At 37.2% G+C, this 17,939-nt stretch overlaps 1 protein-coding gene across 4 annotated transcripts in view; it reads left to right on the top strand.

Moving 5' to 3' along the window:
- The first annotated feature begins 208 nt into the window (after nt 1-208).
- Nucleotides 209-17,939, top strand: part of LOC133519171 (voltage-dependent calcium channel subunit alpha-2/delta-3) — a 112,090-nt gene continuing 94,359 nt past the window's right edge. Inside the window, exon 1 of one of the 4 annotated variants that reach the window (XM_061853132.1) lies at nt 209-2,459. In XM_061853132.1, the coding sequence (XP_061709116.1) occupies nt 2,362-2,459 (98 nt within the window). In that variant the 5' untranslated portion in view covers nt 209-2,361. The remainder of the gene's footprint in view (nt 2,460-17,939) is intronic. The other 3 variants (XM_061853134.1, XM_061853133.1, XM_061853135.1) reach the window with 3 other exon arrangements.

Below are 17,939 nucleotides of genomic sequence, written 5' to 3'. Positions count from 1 at the left end.
TGGGTCTATATTGGAACGCATAATTTTTTCTTGCCTAGTTTCACTTTGCATAACAATTATTGGCATAACAACCTTTGGCATAATTATTGATCCGAATAAATTGATTATCCCAATTTTTATGCGCATAGACTTGCTTTGCCCAAACGATTTCCATCCTACAGGTTAAATGTTAGCACAATCGGATTAGGACCAACCTCGCAATATCTGGAACAGTCATGAAATTTGTTATGTATATAAATTAAAGGCCCCTTTTTCATGCCCGCACCATTTGACATTTGGGGACCTCAAGGAATCGCAGCCATCTTGGAAAATGTGTACCATCTAGGAGAAATTCGCGTTTTACTCAAAATCTACGTTCTTTACGAAAATATCGTGTAAGGCAACATTCAAGCTTATTAAATTCTACACAAAATAGTCTCAGATATCTTTGCGGAAAAACTACATCTTCCTATAAAAATTACTTGTTGAACCCATTTTAAGCGCTTATACCCTTTCAGGGGATATTCTCTTAATAGGAAACTTGAAAGAATATGAATTCCACTTTTAACTATAAGTACATTTATACCTACATGATCTACCCCAATATCAATATTTTACTTGACTGCGACTTAACCAGAAAGAAAGTAGCTTTTTATTTAGTTATTCTAAAAACCATAGTTTGTTCTCAATTGCATCCGTTTTTTTCATTTGAAGTTTACTGCTTTTTTATCGGTACACCCCTTAGTGCTGTTTGGTCGCAGTTAATCTAACATACTCCTACGCGCTTCCCTCGTCATCGCACTTATCTGGCCTATGGAAAATAACTAGACGTTTTTATATTAATAAATAATTGACCAATAGATTAATTTGGCGAATACAATGTATTAAAATTTTTGTAATACTTATGTAATTTATATATTTACCTACTTTACAAAAAATGTAGTTTAGGTACCTACCAAGTTAAATTATTTATCATTATGAAAAGTTGCCGAATGTTGATTGTCAATGTAAAAAACAAAAATCCTACGGTGAAAAGGCAGATCACCCATCTAACCTAACTCCAAAAAGACTCTAAATGTGATCCCTATTTGAAAAACGGATGAAAAAAAGTATCCTGTTTATACTTAATACGATACGATGTCTTACATCTGTAAAACCAGAGTGAAATAATTGGATTGACCAAAATAAGCGCTGTCTGGGCAGATAAGTAATTTGGGAACACTATTAACACCGGCCGTGAAAATTAACCAGTCGTGCCGGTTAATCTCCTAAGAACTCGTTCAGTAATGAAAATACAACACCAATATAACGTCAATTTTATATGAATTAGACAGTCCTGTAAGAAGAGCGAGCGAGTGCACACACCCAACACGTTTTCAGTATAGTCATAAAAATATGTGTCCTTTTACATTTAAACGTTACATAAAGCATTTAGTTTTTATCAAGTTCTTATAATTAACATAGATAAAAGTACAAGCCAATTAAACTACCTAAGATAGGTAGTATACTTCAGCTAGCCTGAACAAATATCTAAATACCATGGATTTACTACCACGCTGGTTGTACTTGTGAGCCGTAACCTGTTTAAGTTAAATATCCATTTAAGTATTTTTTTTTTTCATAATTGGCGTCTTTCCTATTGTAATAGTAAGTCCCTATTCTTATAACTTAATTTCTTATAGGTATATATGACAGACAGTCTACAATATAATTATTAAAGACTATTCAAATTAAAGAAAAACAAATTACATAGCTCGTGATCAGCTTAGTGCGGAATATAATGACGGGCGGGTTTTGGCGGCAACACCGCCTGCGACATTCCTTAGAAAACGGGAGCGCGGGAATCAATAAAGGATTTCCTGGCGGCGTGCCCACGCATGTGCGTTCCGGTGAGCACGAGTGCTGCTGCTGCGGCGACCACACTGCTCCCGACCCTGCCGCGGCCACGACCCTCTATGCCACGCTCAAATTTTACTCCCAACTTACAGGTATTTCAGGATCAATTAAGCTGATTACCATCACCAAGGACCGCGTCGGTCGCTGACCATCAACCCTCTGAACGAATAAATCTCAGTAATAAGTAGTAGGCTGTGTTATTGGGCGTATGATCGGCGCGCAACGCCACTGCGGCTGCGGGGCGCGGACGGCGGCGGGGGCGGCGGCCGGCGCGGCGGCGCGCTGCCGGCAAGCTTCCCGCGCGGCACGTTTGTCCTCGCCCGCGGTTCGCCCGCACCACCGTCTCGGTCCGACCTAACCTGATATTTTACACACTCGATGACTCACAAACATACCCGGCTCTGACACTAGGGGAGTGTAGTGCGATCGTGTTAGATGTGAGCGGGAGTGCTGTGTGGTTCTGGTGCCTGTGATGTGGGGAGTGCGATGGCGCTGAGAGGCAGCATGTCGCCTCTGGCGCTGTTCATGCCTCTGCTAGCGGTCGCCGCGCTTGCAAACCAGTTAGAGGACATACCCCACAATGAGTAAGATACTAGATTCACTATTTACTTAGGCTCATTCCCGACAGATTCTCAAATTCGCCTAAATAATGTACAAAATCATCAATAAAGGGCGTTGAAAGTAATTGTATTTTTAAAAATCTGTGGCCGGGATTTAAACATATTCTTGTAATGAAAAATGTTACATGTTAAACCTATTTGAGAATCTGTAAAGTAACATTTTCACCAGATTGTTTAACACGCAAAAAAAAATCATTTTAATGAAGGATAATACAAACATCCACTCTAAAACGGATGGCAGAGGTATCTACGTAGATTTTTCTGAATTTGAGGTCATGAACGAAGCTAAATCACTTTTATTTTCCTAGAAATCGAATTTATTAGGGTACGTTGTCGTGGGATAGGTTGTTTAAACTAATTTTTACCTATTAATTATGTAAGCAATTTTTATTACAGTCAATGGGTCTTATTAAAGGTTAAAATAATGTAAGGATTTCACTCTCTAAGTAATATAGACATTTCTATTAGAACTTACTACTCAAAGAGCGAAATAAAAACGTAGGGGTTAATAATTTTGGCCTCTTACTAAGATACCTGGTGCAGCCTGAGATTTGACTATGTAAGCCTAATACTGCAGCCACATCGGAATTTAACTAATCTACTATAAGTAGGTTCTTATAATTATGTAAGTTAAGAATAGCAAACACAGCAGATAGGCTAATACATATTTGTAGGTATGCAGTTGTTTGTTATAAATATAAAGTAAAGAATCGGAAGGTAAAGGGTGACTTTAGATAAACTAAATAATGAAAACATTGATATTAATAATAAGTCATTATGTTGTAATCGCGTTCTCGAAAGCAGGTCTTGATAATGAAATGAAATTTACAATGAGTGAAGGGCGAAAACTTGATCTAGCTAAAATGCGGAAAGGGGACGGCCGCTTCTCCATACAAACGTAGACCCCATTTTCCTCTCTGGATATTGACATTATGCAAAGTATTTTTATATAAATAAATGTATATTAACCATAGCTATGGCCCCATTTGCCTCTTTTCGATTTATGGATTATTGTAAAAATTTGGAGCGAAAAACAGATTTCATACAAATTTTCCTCTCTCTCTCTTCCTCTTATATTAATCAAAAAAATCAAACGTAGGGCATTAGCTGTGGTTAATATACAACAAATTGTGTTAAAATATTTTCAATAATGTTAATATCCAGAGTGGAATATGAGAATTTTTGTTATATGTTATTTGTGCCGAACAAAGCTAAACATCGATTATTCCTCGGTCCTGTCCCGAGCTTGCTCGCCCAAATATTATAAATATGAACACGCCATTAAGCCACTGACGATTAACGTAATGTTACCGTGATGCATCATTTAGTGCCTTTAGTGGAGCAACCGGTGGGGGGCGCCCACAGACATATATCGTGGGTTGACAAACTTTGAAGCCAAATGTTACAATAGATTTAATGGGCGAGCTTTTCCATTTATTTCACACTAATATCGTGAGTACAAAAGCGAAATACCCATACCATAACCATGCTATGGAACGTACACGTGATATGAAAATCAATTGAATTGAAATACACTGCCATGCAGTGAGTTTACGCGGTCGCTAGTGACTATGGCTGCTTATTATACGGATACTGAATTCGCGAAAACCAATAAATAGTTAAACCATACTTAACCCGTTCTTCATACTTACCCTAATAACGACGTAGGGGAATAGGGTGATAAAAGTACATTTCGATGCTAGTGCGGAAAGTATGTCAATACTTCACGAGTACCGAGATATCTTGCCACGATCCGTAGGTGAGTTTTTTTACACGTTTTTTAATACAGTTAAGTTAAAAAAATAACATTTTTTTAATGCATGTTCTATAAGACAGAAACAATTGTAAATATAAAACATTGTACTATTATTACCGAAGTATCGTTATTTACGATTATTTGTGTATCGTATATTTAAATTGTATAAAAGTAATATCGAATGTTGCCTTTGGAAACTTAATGCATGCTTGCAGTAAGAAAAAATGCCTCTTCTTTGACAGGCGTTTCGACAGCTATTCCGTTCCATTCAGACAACTTATTAAGAACGGGTTTTCAATATTAAATATTAAAAAATAAACGTGTTATAATGATGAAGAGGTAAGTAATAAAATATACAATATGTATATTTACAGTAGGTTTTTATGTTCATTACAACTTTTAAAGGAAACTAACATTAACACTCATCAAGAAGTAGTCATGAATTGGAACAATTATAAATTAAAAAAAAATGGAAAAGTGAAAAGCACTATTTCGCGAAAACCAACATTCCGCACAGCTAATTATTAAAAAAATCGTTTTAAACGATTATTTCGCTTATATGCTAAGAAATATTAAAACGGGAGGCTAATTCCATTTTATAAATTTTAGGTTTTGGTTTTGTTTTGATACTACCTTGACAAGCGCTCACACTGGTTTGGTTAAAGTCAAAGTCGTGTCATTGGGCATTTCGCTCGCACTAACTGATGCGCGTGAGACACACTGCGAGTAGCGTCTAGATTATATCAAAACCATATCAAATTATTAAATTAGAGTCGGCCTGTAGTGTATCAAAACGGCATTATTTTGTGGAAAATAACGCTGTTGGAGTACTTTGGCAACCTTCGAGGCCGGTCGTATACGAGTATGTGGGGTCTATTATGATATACGTCGGTTGCGACCGGTACTGTTGGTTTACGAGGCTAATGACAGCTAATTAACTTTAGGTTACGTAAGTCACGCCACCTTCCCTCATTATCGGCGTTACCTAATACCAACCCCATGACATGGGAATTTAAGTACGTGAAGCAGAAAAGCAGTTTATGTAGGATCCGAAAGGCATATCTAGATTTTAAAAATATGATAGAAATAAAATACGATCGTGTCATTAGGCACTCACTCGCCCTTATTGGTGCGCGGAGGATTCACTATGTCACGGTAGTATCACAAAATATCAAAACTTTAAAAATTGATTCGTCAGAATCGACCCCTTGTCTCATTAAAAAATCGTACCTAAGTAAGTTTATTATACCTATTTTATAGTTTCAGATGTTCTCTCATTTGAGTTATTTTTACTTCTCCTTTTAACCTTGATATCATTTGTAATTTTATTAATTATTCTAATAAAACAAGTAAAGTCTCGTGCTTGAGACAACCTTAAATTAGAAGTAAAAAGCTAAATAAGCGGATAGTAGTTTCGTTTATTTAAATCCATGAAAATCTGTAGAAAGCCCGACTGCAACCTCAATAAAATAGTGACACGCGATAAAAAAGGGACGCAATTATATACACGAAAGTTCAGTGCCCTCCTACACCTACATAACCTCCAATTTTCATTAATCATCGATTAGGGACAAAGGTATTTATTGTAACATTTGTAACTTTATAAATATGTATATCAAAAACCGACAGGATTTTAATATGGGGCTGGTTACAGAAAGAAAATGTCAATTTAATATAGGGTAGGTCAACTTTTTTTGTATTGCTATTCTGACCACAGTTTTTCAGAAGATACGTATACTACGTTCTACTAATATGCTACTAATATAGTAATCCCCCATGAAAATTTATGTTGGTTACTTTAAATACCATAAAACCAAGGTTTTTTAGAGTGATCCAGGCGACTGTAACCAAGGCATCGAGTGATAAGAAAAAGTTGATACACCCACCTACATAACCTCCTAACTGACATAACTTAATTAATCATCAATTTGGGACAAAGGTTACTTTAAGTAACGTTATTTATAGCTGATAAATAGTGACTTTTTAGGGTTCCGTAGCAAAAATGTACAAAAGGAACCGTTATGGTGCGACTCTGTCTGTCCGTCTGTCTGTCTGTCACAATGCTAAATATCTCGAAAAATATAAATGTTATTTGTTAAATTACTACTGATTCACTGATATGTGTTAAATTAGTTAAATATCAAAAAGTGACGCCATCTTACCGGGCACAACCTAAAGGTTATGGCGCCATCGCTCAAAACGATACTGTCACAGCTTTTGCCTTTGATCTATTAGATGGCGCCACTTTTTGATATTTAACACATATCAGTAAAAGAATAAGGATCAAAGTCAATTGGCGTTCTAAAAGTTTTAATCATGTGTCGAAAGATGGCAGCAAATTTATGTAGCTACAAAGTTTTCTTTGACAATACACCTCTATTTCAAATTCTCTATTTAACATTTCTGTAAATTTTACAGTAAAAATATAATCAGACCTCTATCTTGGTATCTTTTTTAGTCAATTCAGTTTGCAATTTAACCAACTTTACGTGTTACGATTACATTAAAGACACCCTTTTCCAAATAAAATAACAATATTTGAAATCGGTTCACATGGTATAGAATTATCCTAGAAAAACCAACACACGTGCATTACATTATCTTTTTTAGTCAATTCAGTTTGCAATTTAACCAACTTTACGTGTTACGATTACATTAAAGACACCCTTTTCCAAATAAAATAACAATATTTGAAATCGGTTCATATGGTAGAGAATTATCCTAGAAAAACCAACACACGTGCATTACATCGCACAAATTAGTCAGACAATTTGCCTTATACGAGATAATTCAAAGTTTTGTACGGAACCCTCGGTGCACGAGTAAACCGAACTCGCACTTGTCAGGTTTTTTTTTAAACAGGTATAACAGCTCGGTACCGGTAGTTTAGGTAAATTTAATCTGGGAATGGATTCAAAAAGGAAAGAAAATCTCAATTTCATATTGGGTGAATGAACTTTTTGTATGCCATAAAATTAAGATTTTAAGAGTTAGGTTTCCACTGGACCAGTAATCGTAACCATGGCGATGAGTGATATTAAAAAGTTCATTTATTTACTCTACACATACATAGGTGGCTGTCTCGTGAAGCTAGCAAGTACACGCAATCAGTATATTTAAATTCGCGATTGTCAGCTTTTGCGAACAACTGACAGGGCGATATGGTCCGGCGAACTGATAAACAGTGGGCCCCTTTAGATTACAATATCTACAGGTGATCACCAAAACACACTAATTTATATTGTAATTTTATATTATGAAAGAAATAAATCTAAATCACTAATAACTAAAAAATAATTAGCATTTAAAACTTTCGCGTTTTGAACACATTTCAAAACATATTTAAAACCGGGTCTGACTAAACTGGATTCAAATGAGACTACATAGACCTTATAGGTCTTGAGATATAGCTGCCCAAATTTGCTTGTTTTTTTGTTGAATATCAGTAGTATATGATACAAGATTAAACATAGTTCAGACCTGGCAACCAGAACCGACTTTTAAGCATGGTAGGCCTTTACAACTGTTAATAAATACAAAGTTCTCAAAAAACTAAGTAACTTACTAAGGTACCTTAAGTCCTTAAGGCGAGCGGCGAATATCTTCTAGAATATTTTATTTTGTAAATCGTTTCATTTTGAGTTAATGGTAGCTTTAACACTGTATTTTTTACTTAAATTCAACAAATTAGCTGATTGCAAATTTTATTTCATTAGGACAACAATTTTGTGTCAAGCTTCGCACGAACCAGGTCCATTTTCCTTATACGAGTAACATTGGGAAAAATTGACGCGTGTGTCGTGAATTTTATCGCCGCTGTGAACGACAAGTTATTAAACGCCGTGTTTTATTTATGTTTGGTATGTACATGTGTTTGACGTGTGTTCACGTTGTCAGTAGTATTGAAACAATGCCGTGACTAGCGGCGTGTTGTGCCGACACGATTAATTGTCGCCTTTATGATGCCGTCGAACAATTGACGTGCCCCCATGGCGAGGCCAGGCTCCGTCCGCGCCGCTAAGCAGCTTACTGACAGCCAATTACAGGTCCCCTCACCCCCCTCCCTCTAAGAAGATGAATTTCGGTAATGACGTGACGGCGTCTGAACGCCGCGATTTGCTAAACGAAAAAGTTCACAAGTGACAGTTGAGGGTTCCGTGGATGGATCAATTCGTGATAAATGACTGTTCTGTTCGGCTAACCGACGATGAGAGAAAAAGTTCCTTATTAGCCCCATCGCCGAGAGCCTCGCGAAAAACACTTGCCGGGAAACGCAACATAAAAGGCGGCGGATAAAAGAGAATTGCACTACAATAATTCGCAAAAGAGGGTGAGAGATACCAAGCGAACGAGCGCAAATGAACAAGAAAAGGATTTCCCAAACGAGAACTTAATTGCGAAGTGTATCTGTAATTTATAGTATTTTTAATTATGGCTTTTTTCATTTCTTGAGCATGATAGTCGTCTACAGGATCTAATTTACAAACTTAATATCTTTGTGCAGTTTGTTGCATTGCCATCTAGATGCTAGAGTGCGTTAAGTTTAGCTTAGTTTACTGTAGCGTTACCTTATCTATATTATGTATAGTTCTTAGTGAGAACGTTTTAGGAGGTAGGTGCACGTCTATTGCAATGTATAATTTATCATTTATTCAAAGCCCGGATGACGGGAGCAAAACTGCACTTTTCCTAGTGCTTAATTAAATATCGACTATTTTATCGACATCCATAAAATAAATAAAATAGCCTTTATTTGCGACCCCTTCTTTCTGTGTTGCATGCTAAACACTTACAAGGTATAACATATAAACTGTATTCAAATATAAAAACATAGTTAATAAAATATTATTAAACATGAGATTTTTTCATTTATTTTATTTTGGGATCCCCTTATGGGTAAAGGCCTCCTCCAGTTGTTGCCATGCATCTCGATCTTGAGCTAGATAATGCCACCCCATGCCGGCAGTTTTCTTTATGTCATCAGCCCAACGCTTGAGTGGGCGTCCTAAATGTCTGTCACCACTCCCTGGTCCTCTCCATTCCGTCACTCTTTTCGCCCATCTTGAGCTATCATAACGTGCAATGTGTCCTGCCCACCTCCACTTCATTTTCTTGACATATTGTAATGCATCAATAACTTTGGTTGTTTCCCGAATGTCTTTGTTTCTAATCTTGTCTTTTATCTTGACATTGAGTAGGTCTCCATTGCTCTCTGACAAACCGAAATCTTTAGGGCATTTTTTCTGTTAAACTCCACGTCTGGCAGGCGTATGTCAGTGTTGGTACGATGCAGGAGTCCATAAGTTTCTTTTTAAGTGGTATGGGCATTTTTAATTTAAACAAATGTTTAAGTGATCAGTAGCGTTTCCAGCTTGATGTTATGCGTCTCTCTATTTCTGCTTTGATCGACATCCATACGAACAAATTTTTATTATGAAATTTATTGATCAAGCTCATTCATACTCATGGGAATGATCGTAATGGTAAAATAAGAGTGACAGTTCTAAATAGGTACTTTACTCAAAACTTACAAACCTCTTTCATATCATATTTGCTTATCGTAATTATAAACAACCGCTATCTGACATTGACTCAAGTCAATCAGTTTATATGTCGTCCAAAAGTTAAGAGTGCACTTGTCAAGATTACGTTTATACTCTTATCCCCAAGGTAAAGTTATTCACAATAAATATCAGAATGTGTTGAAGAAAAACGTTAGCGTTTCAACTTTTAAAATCTTAAATAATTTGATATCTGGAGAAGAAGTGGAACTGCGTAGTACAGAAGTAATTCATAACAACTATGAATTATTTAAATTTACCCCGATTACTACAGTAGATTAGAACGGTCCTTTAGTTGACTGAAATGGTTTTTATGACCAAGGCGAAGTAGTTTAAATCGGAAAATTTTGAAAAATTGTTCATTGTATATTATGAAAATTACATAAAATATTAAAAAGATACAAACAGTTCATTTTAATTTTGTTTACAACTATAATATTTCTTAATTTCATAAAGTGGTCTAGTACATCGTGCTTTTTTATCGACATGGACTTATAAAATGTGTGTCCTCGCACTATTGAGACGTCAACACATAATTTCTCCCGTCATCCGGGCTTTGAATTATACTATTATTGTAGGGTCAGCATCAATAGTAGCGGATGAAACAACTCACCAAAAGTATCTGACATCCCTGATAACTTTTCAAAATATAGATGAATTTCTAAAATTCACGTTCAAAAGTATATCTTTTACAGTCCCAGTTGTTCTACATTAAATGCATCACTTTTTGTTAAGCTGTTACAGAATGGTACTGATACTTATGAAGCGTTGTTTGATCCGCTACTTTTGATGCTGACTGCACTTGCTTCTGTTGTTTCTCCAATAAAGAAAATAGATAAATAAATAAATAACATTCTTATAAGAGGTTCTTAGGTTCAACAATGGAGTCTAGTTTAGGATCAAACTTATGCACTTAGGTACACGTTCACTTGCTCGGGTCTAAAAATAGCAACTAACTAGGTTCAACATGGTGTCTAGTGTAGGATCAGGTGTAGGCACTTGTTCACGTTCACTAGTTCGGATCCGGGATAGCTACTAAATAATCTACATTCAAAAGGGTGTCTAGTCTAGGATCAAGACTAGACACCTAGGTTCACGTTTACTCGTTCGGGTCCGAGATAGCAACTAACTCAGTTTTTCCTAGTCCACCCGTATTTGTATGTTTTAGCGGCGCTGATTAGGTCCAATCACAAGCGAGAATTAGCGGTTCTCGTGTTGGTACAGCCGCTCGAACGGAATTGTTATAACTTTGTCACGTTAACTACGTTGTGCGCGTTGTCAGGTCCTTCCTCAAGTCACTGACAGAAGCTTTCAAGTGGCAGTTGAGGATGCCCTATCCTCAACACGCCCGATCCTTGCGAGAGTCCCACAGGGAAGCTGCCTATCGCCGACGACATCCCGGTGGGCAGCGATGTCAAGCTGGGCCTGTTTGCGGACGACGCGGCGTACTATGCGTCGTCCATTTTACCTACCCACACAAGATCCAACGCCCGAACGACTGCCTCACAAAACTCAAGCGCTCCTTACGGGAAAAACTCATCATCCGCCGCCACTCAAGCTCCTAGGCGAGGAGATCAAGTGACAGCATACTGTGAAGTACCTAGGGGTCATCATCGACAGAAACCGCCAAAATTAGCGCAGTCCAGAAATGGCCTCCTCACGCCCCCCAGAAAAGGGGTGCAAGAAAAACCCGCTGACATTAACTAAGCTGGCGGTTCAGCGCCTGTGATTGGCCCATATTATTTCGTAAAAATACTAAAGGTTAGACAAAATTGCCTAAATTTTGTCTTTCTCTAGGTCTGAAGTACGAGTAGGTACGAGTACCAACGTTTTGCCCCAATTATTTGTGGAGAATTTACCATATCTTTACCTATCTAGCTCACACACGCCCTCACTCTACTGATGACCAAATTAGAGAAAAAAAAGCTAGCTTTCGCTGTGGTATTGCTCAACTACGTATAGGTAAGTATAAAATTTAGCATAGGCATAATCGGCTCGGGTTCTAGGGCTTATCTTGAATTAACGGTTCAGTTAAGTCTTAAGTTAAATTACAACTTAGGCATAATACATAGTCTATCTAGGTCTTAGGATGCCTACGTTAATACGATCTTGATTACATTGCGCTATTACAATACAAGGAATTTATAACTTAGGGTCATGTCCGGAAAAAACATGTAGATACGCTCGATCCGCGTATCGGCCGTCGCCCACACATATTATTACATGCAGAGGAAGCATGATACCTAAATAAACTGCAGTAAAAGTAAAATGTTTGCAGTATTTAGCAGATGTCTGCTATTATCAGTGTCATTAGTGCTGCGCTCATTCATTATTCACAGTATGTATGTTGTAGCTTGTAGCTAACAGTTGTATAATGTTAGTATAAAATACGAGCGCTAATTTTGCATGGCGCGCTATATCTTTTGTTGCTTTCTAATTTCCTAGCTTTACGTCCCATTCTGAGATCGTGCACACAGCCACAAGCCTAGTTTTAACCCGAACCTTATTTATGGAGTTACCACATACTTAATAACAAGGGATGTGTAAAATTCTGTACAGCATGAAAATGTATTAAACACATTTACTGTAGGTACCTATGAAGACATTTTCATGCTTCCTAATATATTTAGTGTATTTACCTTTATAAATGAATTAGTCTCAAATGTTGTGGAATAATGCCATTAGGGGAAACCTGGGCAATACGCATAATGTGGGTAAGAAGAAAAATCGATTTTTCTAAATATTGGTAATTGGGAATAAGTTACTATGATACATCTAGACTTCATATAAAAGTAATAGGGAAGCACCTACCTATTGATTGGTTCCTATCAGTTTTTTCATGTTTTGTTTAAGGTTCCGTAGTCAACTACTACTACTGTTTTGCCATGTCCGTCTGTTAGCTCGTTGCTTTTCTCAGTGATCGTTAGTTCTAGAAAACTGCAATTTGGCATGGACACATAAATCATGCATGGCAACAGAGCGGTACAATAAAAAGTACAAAAAAAATTTTTGAGGGTACCTCCCACCACGTACAAAATTTATTTTTTAGATAAAAATATTTCACTATCATCAAATAGTGTGGGGTATCTTTGGATAGGTCTTTTAAACTTGTCTCCAGCAACCATTTTTTGATACGGTTAATATTTTCGGAAATAATCGCTTCGAAATAAATAGTACATTATGCAACAAGGGGGCTAGTGAGATATTGAAAACGAGGGAACTAAGGACTCGGGTTTGCAACATTCTTACCCCCGGAGTTACACAGAATGTTTTTCCTCACACTTGCGAAGAAAAAACTCAATTTTAAGCGAAATAATTCTTAAATACGGTGAAAATTCAAACATTTGTCCGCCATATTGTATTTTTTGACTGGTTAGGCAACGAAGGCTCAGACCCATTCATTAATCAGCCACGATTGAAAATTGTGTAAAAATATTTTAAATGGCCGGCCATTAAACTAATCAAATGAAATATTTATAAACATACACAAAAACATAATTTATAAATGTCAGTATTTTAAAAGTAAAACTCATCCTACTTGGAAAAAAAACTTTGTGCCTAATATGCCCATGGGCATAATGAAATAAAAAAAAAACTATTACGCCCGTGCCTATAACATAGCTCATTACCTCTCATGTATACTGAGATTCTATAACACCGTTTACGAGAAAGTGTAATGAAAAAAAAATGTGCCCCTCTCCTCTAACTTTTGAACCACAGGTTTAAAAAAATATGAAAAGAACCCTAAAACAAAAGCTTGATAAATACTTTAAATTAAAACAATAGTGAACATTACAACACACTTACAATTAAACTATTTAATGTAATCTAAAATCTCCTTAAGATATGCAATATCTAACTTTGTCTGAAACAGATCTACATAGCTTCAATTCAAATCTTTTATTGCAACATCTTAAGATTAGCTGATTTTCAACTACTGAAGAATAAACGGCAAGGCTGTAAAGTCAAATCACCAGCTAATCAGCATGCGACGTGTTTATAATTGGATTCATAAATAGCAGACGATAGACTTAAGCGCTTAAATGACTCCCGGACTGTTATTAGACGTAGATAAGACGACATTACCTATTCGCCTATTAAGTAAATAACACCACCTATGACAGGGTTAATGCGCCTACGCCTATACTCCTACACCCCTCTGTCTTATTAAGATTCCTGGTTACAAACTGTTGGATTTTTAAAATTAAGACAGCTGTCTACTTAAGTCAGCTCAGCCTACGCTCCTAAAAACCAATAGCAAAATTAATTGAGTCATAAAACAGATGACTGTCAATTAAATTCGTTTTTATCGTACGTTTGCGAACGCGGGCCCCACAAACAGTCGAGTCGAACTGTAGAACTTATGATCTGTTTCCACAACGTAAATATTTGCTGAGCGGCACGCGGGTCACATGTCAAAGGCGCCGGCTTCGGTATTGATCTAGCTGGAGAGGGGAGGGGGAGGGGTTTTAAGGGGTTGCCGGGGGCGCGGGTGGTCCGCGTACTACGGAGGCTGGCTTACGTAAGGGCGCAGCGCGTCTGACGCCCCGTCTGCTAGCTCGCCGACACTGATTAATAAAACAACCGTTATCGACTCGCTGCAACCGAGATATCATCGTTCCCCGCTGTCTTTAATGAACTAACTTTAGCAGGCCTCTATAGTTGAAGTCAGCTGACGTAAATATAACGTCGTGATAACTATGAAATATATATTCGGTTGCAGCAGTTACATTTGTGATAGAGCGGTGTTGTATGTAAAAGAGATACAAACATAAAATAAAAAGAACCTTACTTGAACATAAAATAAACAAATTTGATTAGAAAGATGCACATGCTGTTTAGCAATAAAGGCACTAGAGTTGGTAAGTAATACCTACAGAGGCGAAACTTTTGGTTCGGCCAGCTTTATATTGGATTTAGCTTTTTATACTTAATCATATTTTAAAAACTTCAAAACTAAATCAGTTGCTAAACAGTAACAAACAGACCATGGTAGCAAATTTCGGTTTACAATAGTAGCAAAGTCATGCATCCCTTCTGCACTCGGCAGCTTAATTACCATAGTGACGTATGCACATGCACAATGCTCTTTGACACTGTCTTGCACTCAGTACTGGGTAAATATTCGATGGAAATACATGGCTGCATTCGCTGAGTTAAGTAGCAATTATTGAGTGATATTAGGTTTAAGTACTTGTATAGAGTATTTACGAGCAAGTTGGGTTTAGCCAGCCAGAATGTTTATTTAAGATCGCCGTTATTAAGTGTTGAGAAAAAATGTAATATATACTATATTATACAACTTTATAGCTGTTATAGTCTAACAAAAAAACTTCACAAAACAGTTTGAAATGCCATCATTTAAGGTCCTTATCGATCCTATCACTTCACTAAAAGAACACACGTGAATAAAAAGTACCCAAATCACTATCTGTTTTTCTACAATAAATATTTGATGAATTTGCTCAATTTCTCTAGGGACCTTGTCGACATTGAAATCTCTTTCAAATAAAAAATTCAAACTGTCAAGCTGTATTGGGAAATTATCAGGCCAATTACATTTCCGGCTTTTATATTTACCCGCCATGTTATTCGCCTCGTTTGACGGTATATAATAAACCATTTAGTGCGCAAATGGCGCTCAAAAGCTGCGAAAGGATGCGAACCGCCAACAGACCGCCAATGCAAGTTGAATTGCGTATATTTCGCGCCTTATTATTCCATCTCTCTCTCCTACGACAGAACCTACTACTACCTAAGACCTACTAAGTCATTTACACGTACCGTCGCAAATGGTGATACACTGGACTTGCTTTATATTTGAAGCGACGCTGTAGTAATGACTGATTAATCGGTACATTTGTTGTCTTAAAAAACGCATTAATGGTAAAATTTTATCTCAGGTCGTAATAAATATGTTTTGGTGAATAAAAAACAGGCTAAGAGCAGAGCGTGTAAAGTAGTAAGAAATAACTTTTTGCAACAAGTCATTAAAACGGCTAAACCGTCACTTTTGAAATTATATTATTTTACATTGAAAACTTTTATTAAGCTTTACTTTCAGTAATGATACTATTCATTTATTTGGACCCAAGGTTCAAAAGTTAGAGGGGTGGGGGACATATTTTTTTGAAACCTAGTATTTAATCCATCGCTTTCACCCAATAGGCTAGTTCATCCTAGATTCCATCAACTCTCAATAGTTCTTACACCCTGGTGGGTGCTTCTGCGTGCGTCCCATGATACGGGCAAAAAAGGCAGAATCCGTTCGTTGTACCCCTTACATTTCATTTAAAATGTCAAAAAGTCCGCTACGTGTTGTACGAACGTCTTCAACAAAAAGTTTTTATAAGTGAATACTCGTATTTTTGGAAATAATCGCTCCGAAAGCAAAAAAATTGCCCCTCCCCCTCTCTAACTTTTGAAGTATGGGTGGTTTGAAATATAGTTCGATTTATCGTAAAAAGTCTTCTCTTCATAGTAAAAAGACGCACAAAGGGCTGTGAAGGTACTTACTACCTTTTGCTTGTTACATGATAATTACTAGTACTAATAGCACCCGTTCACTATATACCTTTATTGTAACGGACGGGTAACTATGGAACCCTACACTGAGCATGTCCCGACATGCTCTTGGCCGGTTTTAAAGAATGAATATCTTATATGCATTCTGAACTATCTATCACAATCCTTCAGAAACATTTTACATACTCGTATATCTATACCTATATCCCCACGCGATTAAGTTTCCAAATTAAAATTTAAAGCTAAGTTTTAATCTCAGACTCGAGCACCCGTAGGAATTCAGGTGGAAAACAAATCGGTTTAGGAACCGGGCCTGCGATCCCGCTCTAAACCGATTACTCCAACATAAACACACGTATTGTATACAATCATACAGATAATAGTATAATGAAAACATAAATAAAATAGAATTTTCGTAATATTAGGAGTAGGTAGTTTGCAGTTTTATTCCTAGTATCCTATAAGCAGTTTTTAATATACCTATTAAAGGTATGAGTTAAACGAGTTCGAAGATACGGCGCACTTCACCTCCCTCACCTTAATTGATAATGCTAAAAAAAAAAGTAAACAGACTTTAAAAAGGATAAAATATAATAGTATTCTTTTTTAAGTATATGCGTTACCAACTGATATATTTGAAGCCGAAGGTCGGTCATAATCAGCTTTATGTATATAAAGTGTCTATTTCTGTTTGATAGACAGTACGGATTCTGACCTAAAAGTAACACCTTATCGGCCACAGTTGACCTTGTCACTAAAATAAAGAATAACATAGACTCTAGAAATATCGGGCTTGGAGTGTTCGTCGTCTTAAAAAAAGCAGTTGATACAGTCAGTCTTCCCATGCTCCTAGATAAACTACGGCATATTGGAATAACTGGCAAGGCTTATGGCATTTTTGAAGTTTTTTTTTTAGTTTTAAAGCATTATTAAGCGCTAATGAGTGATGCGTGACGCATGAATGAAAAACACAATTAATGTTTAACACTAAATTCGTTAACTTTAATAAATAATCAGAATTTTCCTCGAGTCCATCTGGGAAATCATTCCTGCCACTACTCTAAATCTAGCCTCCGCCCCGCCACTGACCCAAGCCCTCAACTTTCCGATCACTCAACCTCACAGATCATCAACCCCTGATCACTGAAACCCTAGACCCTGAACCACCAAACCTTCAACCGCCATTCCCCGACCCCTAAACCCCAGACCATTTAAGTCCTAATCCTAACCCCCAATTTTTCAACTTCCAACCCCCGACCACTCATCTTCTAACCCCCGATTCCTCAACTACCAACCCCACAGTCCCCGACCCATCAAATCACCGCTCCCGCAACCCCTAACCTTTCAAACCCTGACTCGTCAAGCCCCAACCCCTCAACCCCCGTCTACCCTCACCACTACCGTCTATCTCACGCACCTCTCGCACCTACCCGTCACCTCTTATTTCCAACACTACCTACATCAAAAATCATAATACACCCAATTATAAGAGGTAAGTTCCACATATCGCCCGTGGTCTTCATAATCAGTAAGTAGCTTACCACGAGTTTGACACTGACGTATTCGCTAGCGTAACTTACTTTCTATGCATCTCGCTCGTAC

Source organism: Cydia pomonella, chromosome 6 (assembly GCF_033807575.1).
Source record: "Cydia pomonella isolate Wapato2018A chromosome 6, ilCydPomo1, whole genome shotgun sequence".
Taxonomy (NCBI): domain Eukaryota; kingdom Metazoa; phylum Arthropoda; class Insecta; order Lepidoptera; family Tortricidae; genus Cydia; species Cydia pomonella.
This window is presented reverse-complemented; position numbering and strand designations above follow the sequence as displayed.